The 20719-nt window shown below is 48.1% G+C and overlaps 2 protein-coding genes across 3 annotated transcripts in view; one reads left to right on the forward strand and one right to left on the reverse strand.

Annotated features, from left to right (window-relative positions):
- LOC137320706 (polymeric immunoglobulin receptor-like) overlaps positions 1 to 20719 on the reverse strand; it is a 788493-nt gene that overhangs the window by 364385 nt on the left and 403389 nt on the right. The window lies entirely within an intron of this gene.
- tmem8b (transmembrane protein 8B) overlaps positions 1 to 20719 on the forward strand; it is a 173951-nt gene that overhangs the window by 55133 nt on the left and 98099 nt on the right. The window contains exons 2-3 of the mRNA XM_067982071.1: positions 15340 to 15529; positions 20027 to 20234. Of these exons, the coding sequence (XP_067838172.1) occupies positions 15340 to 15529; positions 20027 to 20234 (398 nt within the window). The remainder of the gene's footprint in view (positions 1 to 15339; positions 15530 to 20026; positions 20235 to 20719) is intronic.

Here is a 20719-nt window from a genome sequence, read left to right on the forward strand (position 1 = left end):
TGTCTATATCCCCCTGTAGGTTTTTTATGTCCTCCTCACTCTCCACTTTCCCTCCCATCTTTGTATCATCTGCAAACTTTGATATGTTACACTCAGTCCCCTCCTCCAAATCGTTAATATAGATTGTAAAGAGTTGGGGACCCAGCACCGACCCCTGCGGAACACCACTGGCTACTGGTTGCCAGTCCGAGAATGAACCATTTATCCCAACTCTCTGCTTCCTGTTAGATAACCAATCCTCCACCCATGCCAGAATATTACCCCCAATCCAGTGATTCTTTGTCTTGAGCAATAATCTTTTATGTGGCACCTTGTCGAATGCCTTCTGGAAGTCTAAATACACTACGTCCACTGGTTCCCCTTTATCCACCCTGTACGTTATGTCCTCAAAGAACTCAAGCAAATTTGTCAGACATGACTTCCCCTTCGTAAAGCCATGCTGACTTTGTCCTATTAAATTATGTTTATCCAAATGTTCTGCTACTGTCTCCTTAATAATAGACTCCAAAATTTTACCCACCACAGATGTTAGGCTAACTGGTCTATAATTTCCAGCCTTCTGCCTACTACCCTTTTTAAATAAGGGTGTTACATTAGCAGTTTTCCAATCTGCCGGGACCTTTGCCGAGTCCAGAGAATTTTGGAAACTTATTACCAAAGCATCCACAATCCCTACTGCCACTTCCCTCAAGACCCTGGGATGTAAGCCATCAGGTCCAGGGGATTCATCCGCCTTGAGTCCCATTAATTTACTGAGTACCAATTCCTTAGTGATTTTAATCGTATTTAGCTCCTCCTCCCCTAGAGCCCCCTGTTTGTCCAGTGTTGGGATATTCTTAGTGTCCTCTACCGTAAAGACTGAAACAAAATATTTGTTCAGCATTTTTGCCATCTCCATGTTTCCCACCATTAATTTCCCGGTCGCATCCTCTAAGGGACCTACGTTTGCCTTAGCCACCCTTTTTCTTTTTATATAACTATTGAAACTCTTGCTATCTGTTTTTATATTTTTTGCTAATTTATTTTCATAATCTATCTTCCCTTTCTTAATCAATCCTTTAGTTACTTTTTGCTGTCTTCTGAAGACTTCCCAATCTTCTATCCTCCCACTAAGTTTGGCTACCTTATATGTCCTTGTTTTTAGTCGGATAATATCCTTAATTTCTTTACTTAGCCACGGATGGCTGTCATTTCTTTTACGCCCTTTTTTCCTCAGTGGAATATTTTTTTTTTGAAAGTTGTAAAATAACTCCTTGAATGAACACCACTGCTCATGTACCGCCTTACCCTTTAATCTATTTAGGACATTAATTATTAATCCTGGCTCATTGCACAGGACCAGGTCCAAGGTTGCTTGCCCCCTTGTAGGATCAGTTACATACTGCTCAAGAAATCCATCCCTAATACACTGTTTAGCATGCATGTAGTCCTGAGTTGTAGCTTCACCAGGTTGGCACCTCATTTTTAGGTACGCCTGGTGCTGCTCCTGGCATGCTCTTCTACACTCCTCATTGAACCAGGGTTGATCCCCTGGCTTTTTGGTAATGGTAGAGTGAGGAATATGCCAGGCCATGAGGTTACAGATTGTGCTGGAATACAATTCTGCTGCTGCTGATGGCCCACAGTGCCTCATGGATGCCCAGTTTTGAGCTGCTAGATCTGTTCTGAATCTATCCCATTTAGCACGTTGGATGGTATCCTCAGTGCGAAGACGGGACTTCGTCTCCACGAGGACTGTGCGGTGGTCACTCCTACCAATACTGTCATGGACAGATGCATTTGCGACAGGTAGATTGGTGAGGACGAGGTCAAGTAAGTTTTTCCCTCGTGTTGGTTCGCTCACCACCTGCCGCAGGCCCAGTCTGGCAGCTATGTCCTTCAGGACTCGGCCAGCTCGGTCAGTAGTGGTGCTACCGAACTACTCTTGGTGATGGACATTGAAGACCCCCACCCAGAGTATGTTTCGTGCCCTTGCTACCCTCAGTGCTTCCTCCAAGTGGTGCTCAACATGGAGGAGGACTGATTCATCAACTGAGGGAGGTTTCCTTGCCCATGTTTGACCTGATGCCATGAGATTTCATGGGGTCCAGAGTCAATGTTGAGGATTCCCAGGGCCACTCCCTCTGACTGTATATCACTGTCCCGCCACCTCTTGTGGGTCAGGACATACCCAGGGATGGTGATGGAAGAGTCTGGGACGTTGGCTGAAAGGTATGATTCTGTGAGTATGGCTATGTTAGGCTGTTGCTTGACTAGTCTGTGGGACAGCTCTCCCAATTTTGGCACAAGTCCCCAGATGTTAGTAAGCTTGCAGGGTCGACTGGGCTTGGTTTGCTGTTGTCGTGTCCGGTGCCTAGTGGTCCGATGCCGGGTGGTCCGTCCGGTTTTATTCTTATTATGACTTTTCGAAGCGAGATTTTACAACTGAGTGGCTTGCTAGGCCATTTCAGAGGGCAATTAAGAATCAACCACATTGCTGTGGGTCTGGAGTCACATATAGGCCAGACCGGGTAAGGACAGCAGGTTTCCTTCCCTGAAGGGCATTAGTGAACCAGATGGGTTTTTACGACAATCCGGTAGTTTCATGGCCACCGTTATTGATACTAGCTTTTTATTCCAGCTTTTATTTTTAATTAATTGAATTTAATTAATTAATTGAATTTAAATTCACCAGCTGCCGTGGCAGGATTTGAACTCGTGACTCCGGATTTTAATCTGGGCCTCTGGATTACTCGTCCAGTAACATAACCACTATGCTACCGTACCATAACACAGACAGCTACTAACCTGCCCTGTATCTACCCCTGTAACTTAGACACCGACCTACCTTGTATCTGCCCTGTAACACAGACAGACACTGACCTGTCCTGTATCTGCCCCTTTAACACGGAGAGATATTGACCTGTCCTGTATCCGGCCTGTAATACAGACAGACATTGACCTGCCCTGTATCTGCCCCTGTAACACAGACAGACACTGACCTGTCCTGTATCTGCCCCTTTAACACGGGGAGATATTGACCTGTCCTGTATCCGGCCTGTAATACAGACAGACATTGACCTGTCCTGTATCTGCCCCTGTAACACAGGCAGACACAAAACCTGCCCTGTCTCTGAAATATAATCATTTATTTCATTTTGTTTTTCAAGTTAAAGCCAACAGTAAATTTGGACAGAAACCACCAGAAAATATTGATGTGGTGTTTGGTGACCGTTGGAAAATGGATAAAGAATAAAATCATCAAACAAAAAAATGACACTGTCTGCACACAAGGCCCGTCTGGTCCCGCTCCCAAATCTTCTCTGGTTAGGGATTAACTTACTTTCCTGGGCCATGTTTAACAGCAAAGTTGTATAAAATCTGGATTTGAAGCTTCCCTCGTGTACAAACTGATTCAGGAGTTGCTGTTTTGTTTTAGTTAAAAGAGCAAAAATTCACCCCCCGTGTGTCAGGGTGATCACAAAGATGTATAAAGGCATCGGTGGTCATGGAGCTGTGGCTCAGTGGGTCGCACCCTCGCCTCTGAGTCATGGGTTCACATCTCACTTCGGAGTCTTGAGCACATAATCTAGGCTGACATACTAATTCCAGTACTGAGGGAGTGCTGCACTGTCAGAGGTGCAGTCTTTCAGATGAGACCCTAGACGTCTCAGGTGGATGTAAAAGACCCTGTGGCTGCTATCTTGAAGAAGAGCAGGGGGAGTTCTCCCCGGTGTCCTGGCCAATATTTATCCCTCAACCAACATCACCAATCAACAAACAGATTATCTGGTCATTATCTCGTTGCTGGCTGTGGGATCTTGCTGTGCGCCCATTAGCTGCCGTGTTTCCTACATTACAACAGTGGCTATATTTCAAAAGTACTTCTTTGGGTGCAAAGCGCTTTGGGACGTCCTGAGGTTGTGAAAGGCGCTATATAAATGCAAGTTCTTTCTTTGATTGATTCCGGGGGTTGGTGGCCCCTCCTTGCTGCTGGGAGGGCCCCTCTGTTAGAGGAGTCAGCAGGTTCACACAGCGAGTAACCAAGCCAGCTAGAGTAAGCTGAGCTAACAGAGGGAGCAGCATCAGTGGCGTTGTTGCGGGTAGTCTCTGTGCCCCTTGGGCTAGAGCAGGGAAAGGTCGATCTTGGTTCCCACTCCTGACCTCTAGCTCTCTGGAAAGATTTCGATCATTGATCGACTGACCAAAGTCAGGAAGGCCGGGAAATCCTACGGGAGCTGCTCCCACTCCATTGACGTTACTCCGCGGGTCGCGCTGCAAGGAACCCACTGATTGGTGCCCGCAGCCGGCCGGAATTTGGATCGTCCCTCGGAGCCCTCTCCATTCTGGCATGGTGCCCAGTTTGGGGCACCGAGGATTCTCTAGGACAGCTTCCATGGGCCACCAACACCGTTAAACTCAAGAGAATACCTGAAGCAGTCCCAGCAGTCGTAACACTGGGTCGTAGAATCATAGAACGATACAGCACAGAAGGAGGCCATTCGGCCCATCGTGCCGGCTCTTTGAAAGAGCTATCCCATTAGTCCCTCTCCCCACTGCTTTTTCCCCATAGCCCCTGCAAATTTTCCCCCTTCAAGTATTTGTCCAATTCCCTTTTGAAAGTTTCAATTGAATCAGGGCCTAGGCAGCTGAAAGCACGGCCGCCAATGGCGGGGTGATGGAAATCGGGGACGCACAAGAGGATAGAATTGGAGGAACGGAGAGATTTCAGAGGTTTGTATCCTAATATCTGTGGTGGCTGACCTACATAGGATACAGGCAGCAGAGCTTTAGAAACATAGAAACATAGAAAATAGGAGCAGGAGTAGGCCATTCGGCCCTTCGAGCCTGCTCCGCCATTCAATATGATCATGGCTGATCCTCTATCTCAATACCATATTCCCGCTCTCTCCCCATTCCCCTTGATGCCTTTTGTGTCTAGAAATCTATCTTGCTCCTTCTTAAATATATTCAGTGACTTGGCCTCCGCAGCCTCCTGTGGTAGAGAATTCCACAGGTTCACCACCCTCTGAGTGAAGAAATTTCTCCTCATCTCAGTCCTAAATGTCCTACCCCGCATCCTGAGACTGTGACCCCCCCTCGTGGATGAGCTCAAGTTTACGGAGGGTGCAAGGTGGGAGGCCGGCCAGGGGAGCTTTGGAATAGTCGAGTACAAATACCTAGCGTGCAGCTTCTGGTTCAGTATTTGTGCGTCTGCAAGACCGAGAGGGACAAAAGGTCACCACAGTTCGATCAATAGCGAAGAATACTGTGGCATTCGTCACCTGACTGACTGGGATCCGAGGCCAGCTTACAGTAAACACAGCCCCGGCCTGACGTCACGCTTATCAAAATCCCCAAAGGGCAGCAGCCTGAAGTAAACAGCCAGAGAGAGGTACTGGCCTCTCTGCTGTCCTGCCTGTCTGCCCGGTCCTTTCTGCTGTTGAAGAAATAAATTTCTCTAGACAGTGAAGGGTGAGGGGCAAACTAACAGAGGTCTTTAAAATTACGAAGCGGTTTGATAGGGTAGACATAGAGAAGATATTTCCACTTGTGGGTAGAGTCCAAAACTAGGGGTCATCAATATAAGATAGTCACCAATAAATCCAATAAAGATTTCAGGAGAAACTTCTTTACCCAGAGAGTGGTGAGAATGTGGAACTCACTCCCACAAGGAATAGTTGAGGCGAATAGCATAGATACATTTAAGGGGAAGCTGGATAAACACATGAGGGAGAAAGGAATAGAAGGATATGCTGATAGGGTGAGATGAAGTAGGGAGGGAGGAGGCTCATGTGGAGCATAAACACTGGCACAGACCAGTTGGGCCGAATGGCCTGTTTCTGTGCTGTAAATTCTATGTAAAAGAAAGACTCACTTTTATATAACATGTTTCATGACCTCAGGACGTCCCAAAGTGCTTTACAGCCAATGAAGTACTTTTGAAGTGTAGTCACTGTTAAAATGTAGGAAACGCAGCAGCCAATTTGCACACAGCAAGATCCCACAAACAGCTATGAGATAATGACCAGATAATCTGATTTTTAGTGATGATAATCGAGGGATAATATTGGCCCCAGGACACTGGGGAGAACTCCCCTGCTCTTCTTCGATTTCGGCCATGGGATCTTTTACGTCCGCTTGAGAGGGGGGAGACAGGGCTCGGTTTAACATCTGATCCAAAAGACGGCTCCTACGACAGTGCAGCACTCCCTCAGTACCGCACTGATATGTCAGCCTAGATTTAGTGCTCAAGTCTCCGGAGTGAAGACCGTGAACCTATGAACTTCTGACTCGGAGGCGAGAGTGAGACCCACTGAACCACGGCTGAATTTCCCCTCTTCGTGACAAATGGGAGGATATTACCTCCACTATTAGCTACCCACTGGGGAAACTGTGTGGACAGCACTTTGGAAACACATGATCTGTGAGAGTGTGATTTCGTTAGTGAGACATTAATTAGAGAGAAAAACAGGCGTACATCTGTTTTTATTTAAAAGAAGAATCGGTGTGCACTTTACATTCTAGAAATTTCCGGACGTGCCACTCAAAAGCTATTTAAGTGGTGACTGCAGGCACTGGGCATATGGTTCATACAGGCAACGGGCACCCCAGTCTTCCAGATAAATTCTTTTAGGTTACAAAAAGCCAGATGCTTCAGTCTTGAGAGGAGACGAACGAGAGGGGACCTTATCAAGGGATATAAGGAACGAAGTGTTAGAGAAAGAGTTACACTGGGCCATTGAGTTAAATCACAACTGAAGGTCAACCGGACTTAGGTACAAACTCGGAAAAGTTCAGGACTGATGTCAGAAATCTACCCTCTTTTTCACACGGAGAGGGTAGATCCTGACTCGGTGCGACAGTGTAAAACGGGCGATAGCGAATTGACAGCCCGTTTTACATCTCTCCCGATCTTTTCCACGGAAAAAAAGTGGGGAGAGACGATAAACGGTCTGCCGACTCGCTCTCGCCCGTTTTACACTGTCGCATAAGGTCAGGATCTACCCCAGAGCGATCAGTAGCTGGAATATGCTCTGGGTCGGGGAATGGAGGTAATAAACCTCCAGAGAGATTCATGAAGCAGTTAGTGACCGAGATAGAGAGGACCACAGGTTTGCATGGAAGGAAGATCTGGAGGGGCCGAGTGGCCACCCTCGTCTGTAGTTTGTGGTAGTCTAGTGGTTATAGTACTAGACTAGCAACCCAGAGAAAGAAAGAACTAGCAACTTTCGCGACCTCAGGATGTCTCAAAGCACTTCGCAGTGACATTAAGTACTTTTGAAGTGTAGTCACTGTTGTAATGTAGGGTAAGGCAGCAGCCAATTTGCGCACAGCAAGGTCCCACAAATAGCAATGTGATAAGTAACCAGGTAATCTGTTTTTAGCGATGTTGGTTGAGGGATAAATATTGGCCAGGACATCGGGGAGAACTCCCCTCTCCTTTTTCGAATAGTGCCATGGGATGTTTTACGTCCGCCTGAGAGGACAGACAGACAGAGGATGAAATTGGTCTTCGCCAGTAGTGTGAGATTGGCTCATTGCAAACCGACAGCCCATTTTACATTGCGCCTGATTGGACAATGGAAAAGAAATTTGGATGCGGTGTAAAATGGGTTGTCAATTCACTATGAGTTGGTTTACGACTACTGCTGTAGACCAATTTCACCCCTGGGGCCTCAGTTTAACGTCTCATCCAAAAGACAGCACCTCCAACAGTGCAGCATTCCCTCTGTACTGGCACGAGGAGTATCAGCCTGGATTATGTGCTGTGGAGTGGGGACTTGAACTCACAAACGTCTGACTCAGAGGCAAGAGTGCTACCCACTGAGGTCGTGAGTTCAAATCCTGTCATAGGATTTGATTCAAATCTGGGATAGTACACTCCTGGCATAATCCATCCTGGATCCTTGGATTGCCCATCCTTCTGACAGTTCATCTGCTGCAATTCATTCCTGACCCGGGGAAAGTCCATCCCATTGGGTAACTCAGCCCCTACAATCCATCCCATTGGGTAACGCACTCCCTAAAATCCATCCCATTGGATAACTCACTCACTACAGTCCATCCCATTGGGTAACTCACTCCCTACAGTCCATCCCATTGGGTAACTCACTCCCTACAGTCCATCCCATTGGTTAACTCACTCCCTACAGTCCATCCCATTGGGTAACTCACTCCCTACAGTCCATCCCATTGGGTAACTCACTCCCTACAGTCCATCCCATTGGGTAACTCGCTCCCTACAGTCCATCCCATTGGGTAACTCACTCCCTACAGTTCATCCCATTGGGTAACTCACTTCCTACAGTCCATCCCATTGGGTAACTCACTCCCTACACTCCATCCCATTGGGTAACTCACTCCCTGCACTCCATCCATTGGGTAACGCACTCCCTACAGTCTATCCCATTGGATACTTCACTCCCTACAATCCATCCCATTGGATACCTTACTCCCGACAACCCATCCCTCTTTCTCATCCCTTTTTGTATCTCTGTGAAACCATACAGTTACCGCAGGATCCAAACTTACAGCTGCAGTATGAATATTGTTCCAAGAGAAGCACTGTAATGATATTTTGATCAATAAATGTGATTAAACATTGATCGTAAAATGAATAATTGCACTTAGATAGTAATAGACAGATTATTTATGTTGATATCTTACTCTTATTACTTCTGATGTCATACCCCCAATAAACCAATTGCTCATCGAAGTGCTGGGAAGGATTACTATACGTCTGTTTGCAATTAGAGTCAGGATCAAGTAAATTCCATCACTCCGGGGGAGGTCAGTCCAGTAATGGGCATGATTCAGACACTGAGATTTATATGGGTGTAGTCTAGTATTAGGACAGTTCAGATACTGGGATTTACAGAGCTCAGTCCAGTATTGGGACAGTTCAGATACTGGGATATACTGGGTCCAGTCCAGTATTGGGATAGTTCAGATACTGGGATATACTGGGCTCAGTCCAGTATTAGGACAGTTCAGATACTGGGATATACTGGGCTCAGTCCAGTATTGGGACAGTTCAGATACTGCGATATACTGGGTCCAGTCCAGTATTGGGACAGTTCAGATACTGGGATATACTGTGTCCAGTCCAGTATTGGGACAGTTCAGATACTGGGATATACTGGGTCCAGTCCAGTATTGGGACAGTTCAGATACTGGGATATACTGGGTCCAGTCCAGTATTGGGACAGTTCAGATACTGGGATATACTGGGTCCAGTCCAGTATTAGGACAGTTCAGATACTGGGATATACTGTGTCCAGTCCAGTATTGGGACAGTTCAGATACTGGGATATACTGGGTCCAGTCCAGTATTGGGACAGTTCAGATACTGGGATATACTGTGTCCAGTCCAGTATTGGGACAGTTCAGATACTGGGATATACTGGGCTCAGTCCAGTATTAGGACAGTTCAGATACTGGGATATACTCTGTCCAGTCCAGTAATGGGACAGTTCAGATACTGGGATATACTGGGTCCAGTCCAGTATTGGGACAGTTCAGATACTGGGATATACTGGGCTCAGTCCAGTATTGGGACAGTTCAGATACTGGGATACACTGGGTCCAGTCCAGTATTGGGACAGTTCAGATACTGGGATACACTGGGTCCAGTCCAGTATTGGGACAGTTCAGATACTGGGATATACTGGGTCCAGTCCAGTATTGGGACAGTTCAGATACTGGGATATACTGAGTCCAGTCCAGTATTGGGACAGTTCAGATACTGGGATATACTGTGTCCAGTCCAGTATTGGGACAGTTCAGATACTGGGATATACTGAGTCCAGTCCAGTATTGGGACAGTTCAGATACAGATACTAGGATATACTGTGTCCAGTCCAGTATTGGGACAGTTCAGATACTGGGATATACTGGGTCCAGTCCAGTATTAGGACAGTTCAGATACTGGGATATACTGGGCTCAGTGCAGTATTGGGACAGTTCAGATACTGGGATATACTGGGCTCAGTCCAGTATTGGGACAGTTCAGATACTGGGATATACTGTGTCCAGTCCAGTATTGGGACAGTTCAGATACTGGGATATACTGGGCTCAGTCCAGTATTGGGACAGTTCAGATACTGGGATATACTGTGTCCAGACCAGTATTAGGACAGTTCAGATACTGGGATATACTGGGCTCAGTCCAGTATTGGGACAGTTCAGATACTGGGATATACTGGGCTCAGTCCAGTATTGGGACAGTTCAGATCCTGGGATATACTGGGTCCAGTCCAGTATTGGGACAGTTCAGATACTGGGATATACTGTGTCCAGTCCAGTATTAGGACAGTTCAGATACTGGGATATACTGGGTCCAGTCCAGTATTGGGACAGTTCAGATACTGGGATATACTGGGTCCAGTCCAGTATTGGGACAGTTCAGATACTGGGATATACTGTGTCCAGTCCAGTATTGGGACAGTTCAGATACTGGGATATACTGGGTCCAGTCCAGTATTGGGACAGTTCAGATACTGGGATATACTGTGTCCAGTCCAGTATTGGGACAGTTCAGATACTGGGATATACTGTGTCCAGTCCAGTATTGGGACAGTTCAGATACTGGGATATACTGTGTCCAGTCCAGTATTGGGACAGTTCAGATACTGGGATATACTGGGTCCAGTCCAGTATTGGGACAGTTCAGATACTGGGATATACTGTGTCCAGTCCAGTATTGGGACAGTTCAGATACTGGGATATACTGGGTCCAGTCCAGTATTGGGACAGTTCAGATACTGGGATATACTGGGCTCAGTCCAGTATTAGGACAGTTCAGATACTGGGATATACTCTGTCCAGTCCAGTAATGGGACAGTTCAGATACTGGGATATACTGGGTCCAGTCCAGTATTGGGACAGTTCAGATACTGGGATATACTGGGCTCAGTCCAGTATTGGGACAGTTCAGATACTGGGATACACTGGGTCCAGTCCAGTATTGGGACAGTTCAGATACTGGGATATACTGGGTCCAGTCCAGTATTGGGACAGTTCAGATACTGGGATATACTGGGTCCAGTCCAGTATTGGGACAGTTCAGATACTGGGATATACTGAGTCCAGTCCAGTATTGGGACAGTTCAGATACTGGGATATACTGTGTCCAGTCCAGTATTGGGACAGTTCAGATACTGGGATATACTGGGTCCAGTCCAGTATTGGGACAGTTCAGATACTGGGATATACTGGGTCCAGTCCAGTATTGGGACAGTTCAGATACAGATACTAGGATATACTGTGTCCAGTCCAGTATTGGGACAGTTCAGATACTGGGATATACTGGGTCCAGTCCAGTATTAGGACAGTTCAGATACTGGGATATACTGTGTCCAGTCCAGTATTGGGACAGTTCAGATACTGGGATATACTGGGCTCAGTCCAGTATTGGGACAGTTCAGATACTGGGATATACTGGGCTCAGTGCAGTATTGGGACAGTTCAGATACTGGGATATACTGGGCTCAGTCCAGTATTGGGACAGTTCAGATACTGGGATATACTGTGTCCAGTCCAGTATTGGGACAGTTCAGATACTGGGATATACTGGGCTCAGTCCAGTATTAGGACAGTTCAGATACTGGGATATACTGTGTCCAGACCAGTATTAGGACAGTTCAGATACTGGGATATACTGGGCTCAGTCCAGTATTGGGACAGTTCAGATACTGGGATATACTGTGTCCAGTCCAGTATTAGGACAGTTCAGATCCTGGGATATACTGGGTCCAGTCCAGTATTGGGACAGTTCAGATACTGGGATATACTGTGTCCAGTCCAGTATTAGGACAGTTCAGATACTGGGATATACTGGGCTCAGTCCAGTATTAGGACAGTTCAGATACTGGGATATACTGGGCTCAGTCCAGTATTGGGACAGTTCAGATACTGGGATATACTGGGTCCAGTCCAGTATTGGGACAGTTCAGATACTGGGATATACTGAGTCCAGTCCAGTATTGGGACAGTTCAGATACTGGGATATACTGGGTCCAGTCCAGTATTGGGACAGTTCAGATACTGGGATATACTGGGTCCAGTCCAGTATTGGGACAGTTCAGATACTGGGATATACTGGGTCCAGTCCAGTATTGGGACAGTTCAGATACTGGGATATACTGGGTCCAGTCCAGTATTGTGACAGTTCAGATACAGATACTAGGATATCCTGTGTCCAGTCCAGTATTGGGACAGTTCAGATACTGGGATATACTGGGTCCAGTCCAGTATTAGGACAGTTCAGATACTGGGATATACTGGGTCCAGTCCAGTATTGGGACAGTTCAGATACTGGGATATACTGGGCTCAGTCCAGTATTGGGACAGTTCAGATACTGGGATATACTGGGTCTAGTCCAGTATTGGGACAGTTCAGATACTGGGATATACTGGGTCCAGTCCAGTATTGGGACAGTTCAGATACTGGGATATACTGGGTCCAGTCCAGTATTGGGACAGTTCAGATACTGGGATATACTGGGCTCAGTCCAGTATTGGGACAGTTCAGATACTGGGATATACTGGGTCTAGTCCAGTATTGGGACAGTTCAGATACTGGGATACACTGGGTCCAGTCCAGTATTGGGACAGTTCAGTACTGGGATATACTGAGTCCAGTCCAGTATTAGGACAGTTCAGATACTGGGATATACTGGGCTCAGTCCAGTGTTGGGACAGTTCAGATACTGGGATATACTGGGTCTAGTCCAGTATTGGGACAGTTCAGATACTGGGATATACTGGGTCCAGTCCAGTATTGGGACAGTTCAGATACTGGGATATACTGGGCTCAGTCCAATATTGGGACAGTTCAGATACTGGGATATACTGGGTCCAGTCCAGTATTGGGACAGTTCCAAGCCTCGGATTCACTCGACGCTGTAGCTGCGTCTGATCCTGTTTCTCACACAGGATCTTCTGGACCGTGATCGGGAGCAGGAACCACAGGAACCTCACCGACACTGCCCACTCAAGCCCAGCCTCAGTAACACCAATGTCCAGGCTGCGAGCATCTATCTCAGGACAATGTGAGAATTGAACCCAGGACTCTATCGCTCCGTATGGTTCAACTACCAAACCGAGCCCAACACTCACTGAGCCATCGAACATCGAGTTTTTAATTTTAAAATTATTTTGTTTTTGATTTTTGCAACCGAGGCTCATTTCTGTTTAGTTCCAGCTCAGCTAACACACTGGACTATCAGATTAATACTGGGCCTAAAAGGGTTAAATTATGAGGACTGGTTGCATAGACTAGGCTTTCAATCCCTTGAGTATAAAATATTACGGGCTGATCTAATTTAGGTGTTTAAAATGATTAAAGGATTTGTTGGGCAGATGGAGAGAAACTATTTCCTCTGATGGGAACAAGGGGGAATAACCTTAAAATTAGAGCCGGGCCGTTCAGGGGTGATGTCAGGAAGCACTTCCTCACACAAAGGGGAGTGGAAATCTGGAACTCTCTCCCCCCAAAAAGCTGTCGAGGCTGGGGGTCAATTGAAAATTTCAAAACTGAGAATGATAGATTTTTGTTGGGTAAGGGTATTAAGGGTCACGGAACCAAGGCGGGTAGATGGAGTTAAGATGCAGGTCAGCCATGATCTAATTGAACGGTGGAACAGGTTCGAGGGGCTGAATGGCCTCCTCCTGTTCATGTGTTCCTACACTGACGGGTGCATGCGGTGCGCAAGGTTAGCTCGCAGCTGAGCTCAGCTGACAATGATCCAGACTCAGCCTCTCTCTCTCTCTCTCACTCTAAAACTCCTGTACGGGAGACAAATTGCATGCTCTGTCCCTTTCTCACTGTCGTAATCTCCGTCTGGGAGCATCGCCCAAGGACACTGCATTCTGAGTTACATCAAAGTGTGGGAGCGCAGGAGGGAGTTACGACCTGGAGGTTTAGAGTGTCAGGCAGCTATAGAAGGGCCACCTGTAGTTACAGACCAAATACTCTGTGAACCTTTAAAATGAGATGCTACCTTCACACTCTATTTCTAAACGACAGGGCTGAGCAGATGGTGTTTTAATTCACTTTTGTGTGCTCATCGATGTAAGGGATGTAAGTGCCAAGGAATGAAACATTTCCCATTTCAGGCCCCATTAAACAGGGCAGGTACAGCACGGGTTAGATTCAGAGTAAAGCTCCCTCCACACTGTCCCATCAAACACTCCCAGGGCAGGTACAGCACGGGTTAGATACAGAGTAAAGCTCCCTCTACACTGTCCCATCAAACACTCCCAGGGCAGGTACAGCACGGATTAGATACAGAGTAAAGCTCCCTCTACACTGTCCCATCAAACACTCCCAGGGCAGGTACAGCACGGGTTAGATACAGAGTAAAGCTCCCTCTACACTGTCCCATCAAACACTCCCAGGGCAGGTACAGCACGGGTTAGATACAGAGTAAAGCTCCCTCTACACTGTCCCATCAAACACTCCCAGGGCAGGTACAGCACGGATTAGATACAGAGTAAAGCTCCCTCTACACTCTCCCATCAAACACTCCCAGGGCAGGTACAGCACGGGTTAGATACAGAGTAAAGCTCCCTCTACACTGTCCCATCAAACACTCCCAGGGCAGGTACAGCACGGGTTAGATACAGAGTAAAGCTCCCTCTACACTGTCCCATCAAACACTCCCAGGGCAGGTACAGCACGGGTTAGATACAGAGTAAAGCTCCCTCTACACTGTCCCATCAAACACTCCCCGGGCAGGTACAGCACGGGTTAGATACAGAGTAAAGCTCCCTCTACACTGTCCCATCAAACACTTGAAAAGGAAAAATTTGCAGGGCTATGGGAAAAGAGCAAGGAGGGGAGTGGGATTAATTGGCGAGCTCGTTCAAAGAGCAGGCACAGGCACGATGGGCTGAATGGCCTCCTACTATGTTCTGTGCTGTATGGTTCTATGATTCTATGACAGGTGACATGGAGATGTTCAGGCTGATTTGCGTCGAGTTAGCTAAACTCGGGGGAACGCAGCCACGCACACTTGCTCCGCGTGGAATCACCCCAGCGTGCGCCCGTTTCCCATCGCATGGTGGCACGTGCTGCTGGCGGTCCGCGCGCTGTAGCGCCAACGCCGTCTAAACGCTTTTCCAACAAAAAAAAAATCGTGGCAGGGGAACCGAGAACTGGGCAACAGAGGTTTGGTGGTTGAATAAAATGCTCCCGCAAAGAGCCGGCAGAGTCACGATGGGCCGAGCGGCCTCCCTCTGCCCACCGCTCGCTGAGGAGAAGCATCTCGCTGGCATCGCACTGGCCCTCGCTGACCATTTCCACCCCCCCCACCCCACCCCGACCCCCCGCCCCGTGTCTCCTTGTCTCCGCAGAGTGCCTCTTTGTCACCGATTACTTCACCAGGACGCCCCGCAAGCTCAACGCCTTCACCGCTTTTGCCAGCGTCGAGCTGTTTCACTTCCACGTGCCCGAGGACACCGTGGTGGCGGTTTGGAACCTCATCACCTTCAAGGAGCAAGGGGGCAGCTTCGGAGATACCTGCCCGGACCTCGACATCACCGTGTGAGTAGACACGGGGCAGAGGAGCACCTGTCGGGGCTGAGGGGGTTGGGACTGGGGGTGTGGGGGGGGGGGGGGGGGTTGGGATTGGGGAGGGTGGGACTAGATTGTGGGGGGGGGGGGTTGGGACTGGGGGGGGATGGGATGGGGTGGGTGGGTGGGTGGGGGCTTGGAGTGGAATGAGTAGGGTGGGATGTGGGTTAGGGACTGGATGGGAGGTGCGATGGGGGGTGGGGTGGGAGTGGTGTCAGGGTGGTGGGGGGTAGGGATGGGATGGGGTGGGGTATGGGTGGGGTGGGATGGGGGTGGCTTGTGGGTGGGGGTGGGATGGGGTAGGGGTGGGGTGGGATGGGGGTGGCTTGTGGGTGGGGGTGAGGTGGGGTGGTGGGGGTAGGAGGGGTTGGGGTTGGGGGGTGGGGTTGGGTGGGGTGGGGTGGGGTGGGGGCGGGGTGGGGTGGGGTGGGGCGGGCTGGGGGTGGGGCGGGGTGGGAGTTGTATTGGGGTGGTGGGAGGTAGGGGTGGGATGGGGGTGGGGTGGGGCGGGGTTGGGGGGTGGGTCGTGGATGGGGTGGGGGTGGGATGGGGTGGGGGTTGTATTGGGGTATTGGGGTGGTGGGAGGTAGGGATGGGGTGGGGGTGGGGTGGGGGTGGGGTGGGTTTGGTGTCGGGGGGTGGTATCGGGGGGGTGGGGTGCGAGTTACCAATGAACGTGGAATAAACTGGTTATTAATCTGGACACAGCACATTACATAGAATTACATCGAGTTTAAAGCACAGAAACAGGCCATTCGGCCCAACTGGCCTCCTCCCTCCCTACTTCATCAAACCCTATCAGCATATCCTTCTATTCCTTTCTCCCTCATGTGTTTGTCGAGCTTCCCCTTAAATGTATCTATTCTATTCACCTCAACTATTCCTTGTGGGAGCGAGTTCCACATTCTCACCACTCTCTGGGTGAAGAAGTTTCTCCTGAATTCCCGATTGGATTTATTAGCGACTATCTTATATTTATGATCCGTAGTTCTGGTCTCCCCCACAAGTGGAAATATTTTCTCTACATTTACCCTATCAAACCCTTTCATAATCTTAAAGACCTCTATCAGCTCACCCCTCAGCCTTCTCTTTTCTAGAGAAAAGAGCCGCAGCCTGTTCAGTCTTTCCTGATAGGTAGAAGCTCTCAGTTCTGGTAAGGTATAGTTGATTTCGAAGTGATTTACTAAGTGCCTGCATGGTGCGATGTCTTTATGAACTTACATTTAATCTGTATCGAAGTTTTTGAATATTGTTAAAGTCACCACAAGGGAGGAACGGGGGGGGAGACCGGGAGCGAGCACGGAATGTACTATTGAAGGTTAGGAATGATAATTAACAGCGTGGGTGAGATAACCCCGGCAACTCTCAGATACCACATAGGCAGGGAAAGGGTATAAAAGAACGACTATTGAACCCGAGAACTGTAGGTTTCTCCTACTTTCAGGATTCAATTTAATCCAACTCAGGAGAATTATCCATCACAACAACAAACCACTATGGGTACAGCCATGTTGATTGTAGGCATAACAGATTTATTAAGTAGCTTTACACTCAGTGCAAAGGAGTAATACTTAACAAAGATGACAGTCACAGTCTCTTCCTCAAAACCTCGGTGGTCCGAGTGGCTTTGGCGCGGTCTCTCTATCTCTCGCTGTGTTCTGTTGACTGCAGATTCTCTTCTCTCTTCCTCTGGGTTTCCGCGCTGCCTCTCGGGTTCAATAGTCGTTCTTTTATACCCTTTCCCTGCCTATGTGGTATCTGACAGTTGCCGGGGTTATCTCACCCACGCTGTTAATCATCATTCCTAACCTTCAATAGTACATTCTGTGCTCGCTCCCGGTCTCCCCCCCCCGTTCCTTGCTTTTTGCAGACTGAACCATTCCTTATCTGAGAATTCACATCAACAGACTTCACATGAGTTGCTGCAAAAGCAGTTTTACCCAAACAACCTGTACGTTAGTTGTTGCAAAGGCCTTTTACTTCGGTAAGAGATCTGAATGTTTCGGGCCCTTTCGATTAGTGATTTAATTAATATCCTGTCCTTGGTAATCTGTTCATTTCAAACATCACTTTACTGCAGCACATTCCTTGCAAATACACTCATTGCCCGGACCTTCACCGCCCGCTTGATGCAAACATTATCCTGCTTCAGCACATCCTTTGTCTTTAACTTCACTTTGGCTTAATTGGCCACCATGCTTACTTCTCGACCTTGTGCCATGTTACACTGCGTTTGGACATGATGTGGTTATTTAAACAATACCCAAAAACTTCGGTGCATAAAGTTCATAAAGACATCACACCATGCAGGCACTTAGTAAATCACTTCTAAATCAACTATACCTCACACTATCCTTGTAAATGGACATGGCCAACTCTAATTTATATCTGGACACTGTGGGGGGGGGAGGGGGGGTAGAAATTTGGTATGCGTTGTTGAGCACGAAGCTTTGACAGGGATATTAAATAAGTATTTTGCATCAGTTTTACAAATGACGGTGGGAGTGAGTGCTAGAGATTGGATGTGGAACAATCGTTAACTGCAGAAAAGGAATTGGCTCTCAACAACAACAACTTGCATTTATATAGCGCCTTTAACATAGCAAAATGTTCCAAGGCGCTTCACAGGAGCGATTTTCAAATAAAATTTGACACCGAGCCACATAAGGAGATATTAGGACAGGTGACCAAAAAACTCGGTCAAAGAGGTAGGTTTTAAGGAGCGTCTTAAAGGAGGAGAGAGAGGGGTAGAGAGGCGGAGAGGTTTAGGGAGGGAATTCCAGAGCTCAGGGCCGAGGCAGCTGAAGGCACGGCCGCCAATGGTGGAGCGATTAAAATCGGGGATGCGCACGAGGCCAGAATTGAAGGATTGGAACGTTGTAGGGCTGGAGGTGGTCACAGAGATAGGGAGGGGAGAGGGCCATGGAGGGATTTGAAAGCAAGGATGAGAATTTTAAAATCGAGGCGTTCCCGGACCGGGAGCCAATGTAGGTCAGCGAGCACGCGGGTGATGGGTGAGCGGGACTCGGTGTGAGTTAGGATACGGGCAACAGAGTTTTGGACGAGCTCAAGTTTATGGAGGGTGGAAGATTAGAGGCCGACCAGTAGAGCATTGGAATAGTCAGTTCTAGTGGTAACAAAGGCATGGATGAGGGTTTCTGCAGCAGGGGAGCTGAGGCAGGGGTGGAGACGGGCGATGTCACGGAGGTGGAAGTAGGCAGTCTTGGTGATGGAGCGGATATGTGGTCAGAAGCTCATCTCAGGGTCAAATAGGACATAAGAACGTAAGAATGTAAGAAATAGGAGCAGGAGTAGGCAATATGGCCCCTCGAGCCTGCTCCGCTATTCAATCAGATCATGGCCGATCTTCGGCCTCAATTCCAGTTTCCTGCCCGATCCCCATATCCCTTGATTCCCTCCAGGTTTGTGAATGGTCTTAAGATGCATAAGCCATAGGACCCAGATTGACTGCATCCTGGGCTGTTGAAAGGAGCCAGAGAGGAGATAGCAGAGCCAATTTGTGTCACAGACTGGAGAATAACCGAAGCAACACCTCTGTTCAAGAAGGGAGAGAAGAATAAACCAGATAACTGTAGAGCGCTTAGTTTAACAACATTCGTGGGCAAACTCAGAATCCGTAATTTGAGAGAAAATTTAGAACTGCTGGAATTAATCGAAGACTGCTCCGCCATTCAATAAGATCATGGCTGATCTTCCACCTTAACTCCACTTTCCTGCCCGATCCCCATATCCCTTGATTCCCTTAGAGTCCAAAAACCTACCGCTCTCAGCCTTGAATATACTCAACGACTGAGCATCCACAGCCCTCCGGGGGAGAGAATTCCAAAGATTCACAACCTTCTGAGTGAAGAAATTTCACTCTTGCTGGGGAATTGCTGACGAGGGGGGGCCATCAATTTAAAAATTATAACTAAAGAGTGAAGAGAGAGGACAGGAGAAATGTCTTTACACGGAGGGTTGTTGGAGTATGGAATGCATTGTCCCATTACCGTGTCGTTTAAGGGAAAATTGGATAAACATTTGAAGCAGCGGAAGGTACAGAGGCTATGGGGAGAGACTGGGGCATTGGGATTTGGATTTTTCTGGCAAGGAGCCGGCACAGACACAATGGGCTGAATGGCCTCTTTCTGGGCTGTGAGCTTCAATGATTGAATGGTCTCTTAGCTCCCTCCCATCTTCACCTTCGTTGTATCCCCTCAGTTCCCCTCTGCATTCTCTCTTCCCCTTTAATCCATCTGTTCTCTTCCCCCATTACTTTCCCCTCTTTTCCCCTTCCACTTGCTTTATCTTCTTTCTTTTCTGTTACCTTCTCATTCTTTCCTTATCCTCTCCTGCCGTCTTCACTTATCGAAACCCCCCCCCCCCCCCTCCCCGCTTCCAGATTTTCTACTCAAATTACCCTGGTTATCCCTCCTAACTCCTGCTTCTCTCCGAATCTCCCAACAGGTATTTCCGATCTGGGGCTCCGCCGGTTGTTAACCCTCTCCACACCCGGTTTCCCAAAGACACCATTGTCCCGGGGTCGTTCGTGGTAACTCTGACGTGGACTCTACCAAACCGCACGACGGGGGTGTTTAACATCACCAGCCCGCTTCCAGGAGACTGGTTCCTTGCTGCTCACTTACCCAAGGACAAAGGGAAGATATCAGTCAAGGTAAGCCCCCGCAGCAAGGTGTCATGGATAGTTCCATCAGAAAAAAAATGACTTGCATTTATATAGCGCCTTACTCATCCCCAGGACATCCCAAAGTGCTTCACAGCCAATGAAGTACTTTTTGAAGTGTAGTCACTGTTGTCATGTAGGAAATGCAGCAGCCAATTTGCGCACAGCAAGATCCCACAAACAGCAATGAGATAAAGACCAGATAATCTGTTTTTTAGTGATGGTGGTTGAGGGATAAATATTGGCCCGGGACACTGGGGAGAACTCCCCTGCTCTTCTTCCAAATAGTGGCGTGGGCTCTTTTACGTCCACCTGAGAGGGCAGACGGGGGCCTCAGTTTAACATCTCATCTGAAAGACGGCACCTCCGACAGTGCAGCACTCCCTCAGTACTGCACTGGGAGTGTCAGTCTGGATTATGTGCTCAAGTCTCTGGAGTGGGACTTGAACCCAGGACCTTCTGACTCAGAGGTGAGA

Source organism: Heptranchias perlo, chromosome 4 (assembly GCF_035084215.1).
Source record: "Heptranchias perlo isolate sHepPer1 chromosome 4, sHepPer1.hap1, whole genome shotgun sequence".
In the NCBI taxonomy this organism is placed as follows: domain Eukaryota; kingdom Metazoa; phylum Chordata; class Chondrichthyes; order Hexanchiformes; family Hexanchidae; genus Heptranchias; species Heptranchias perlo.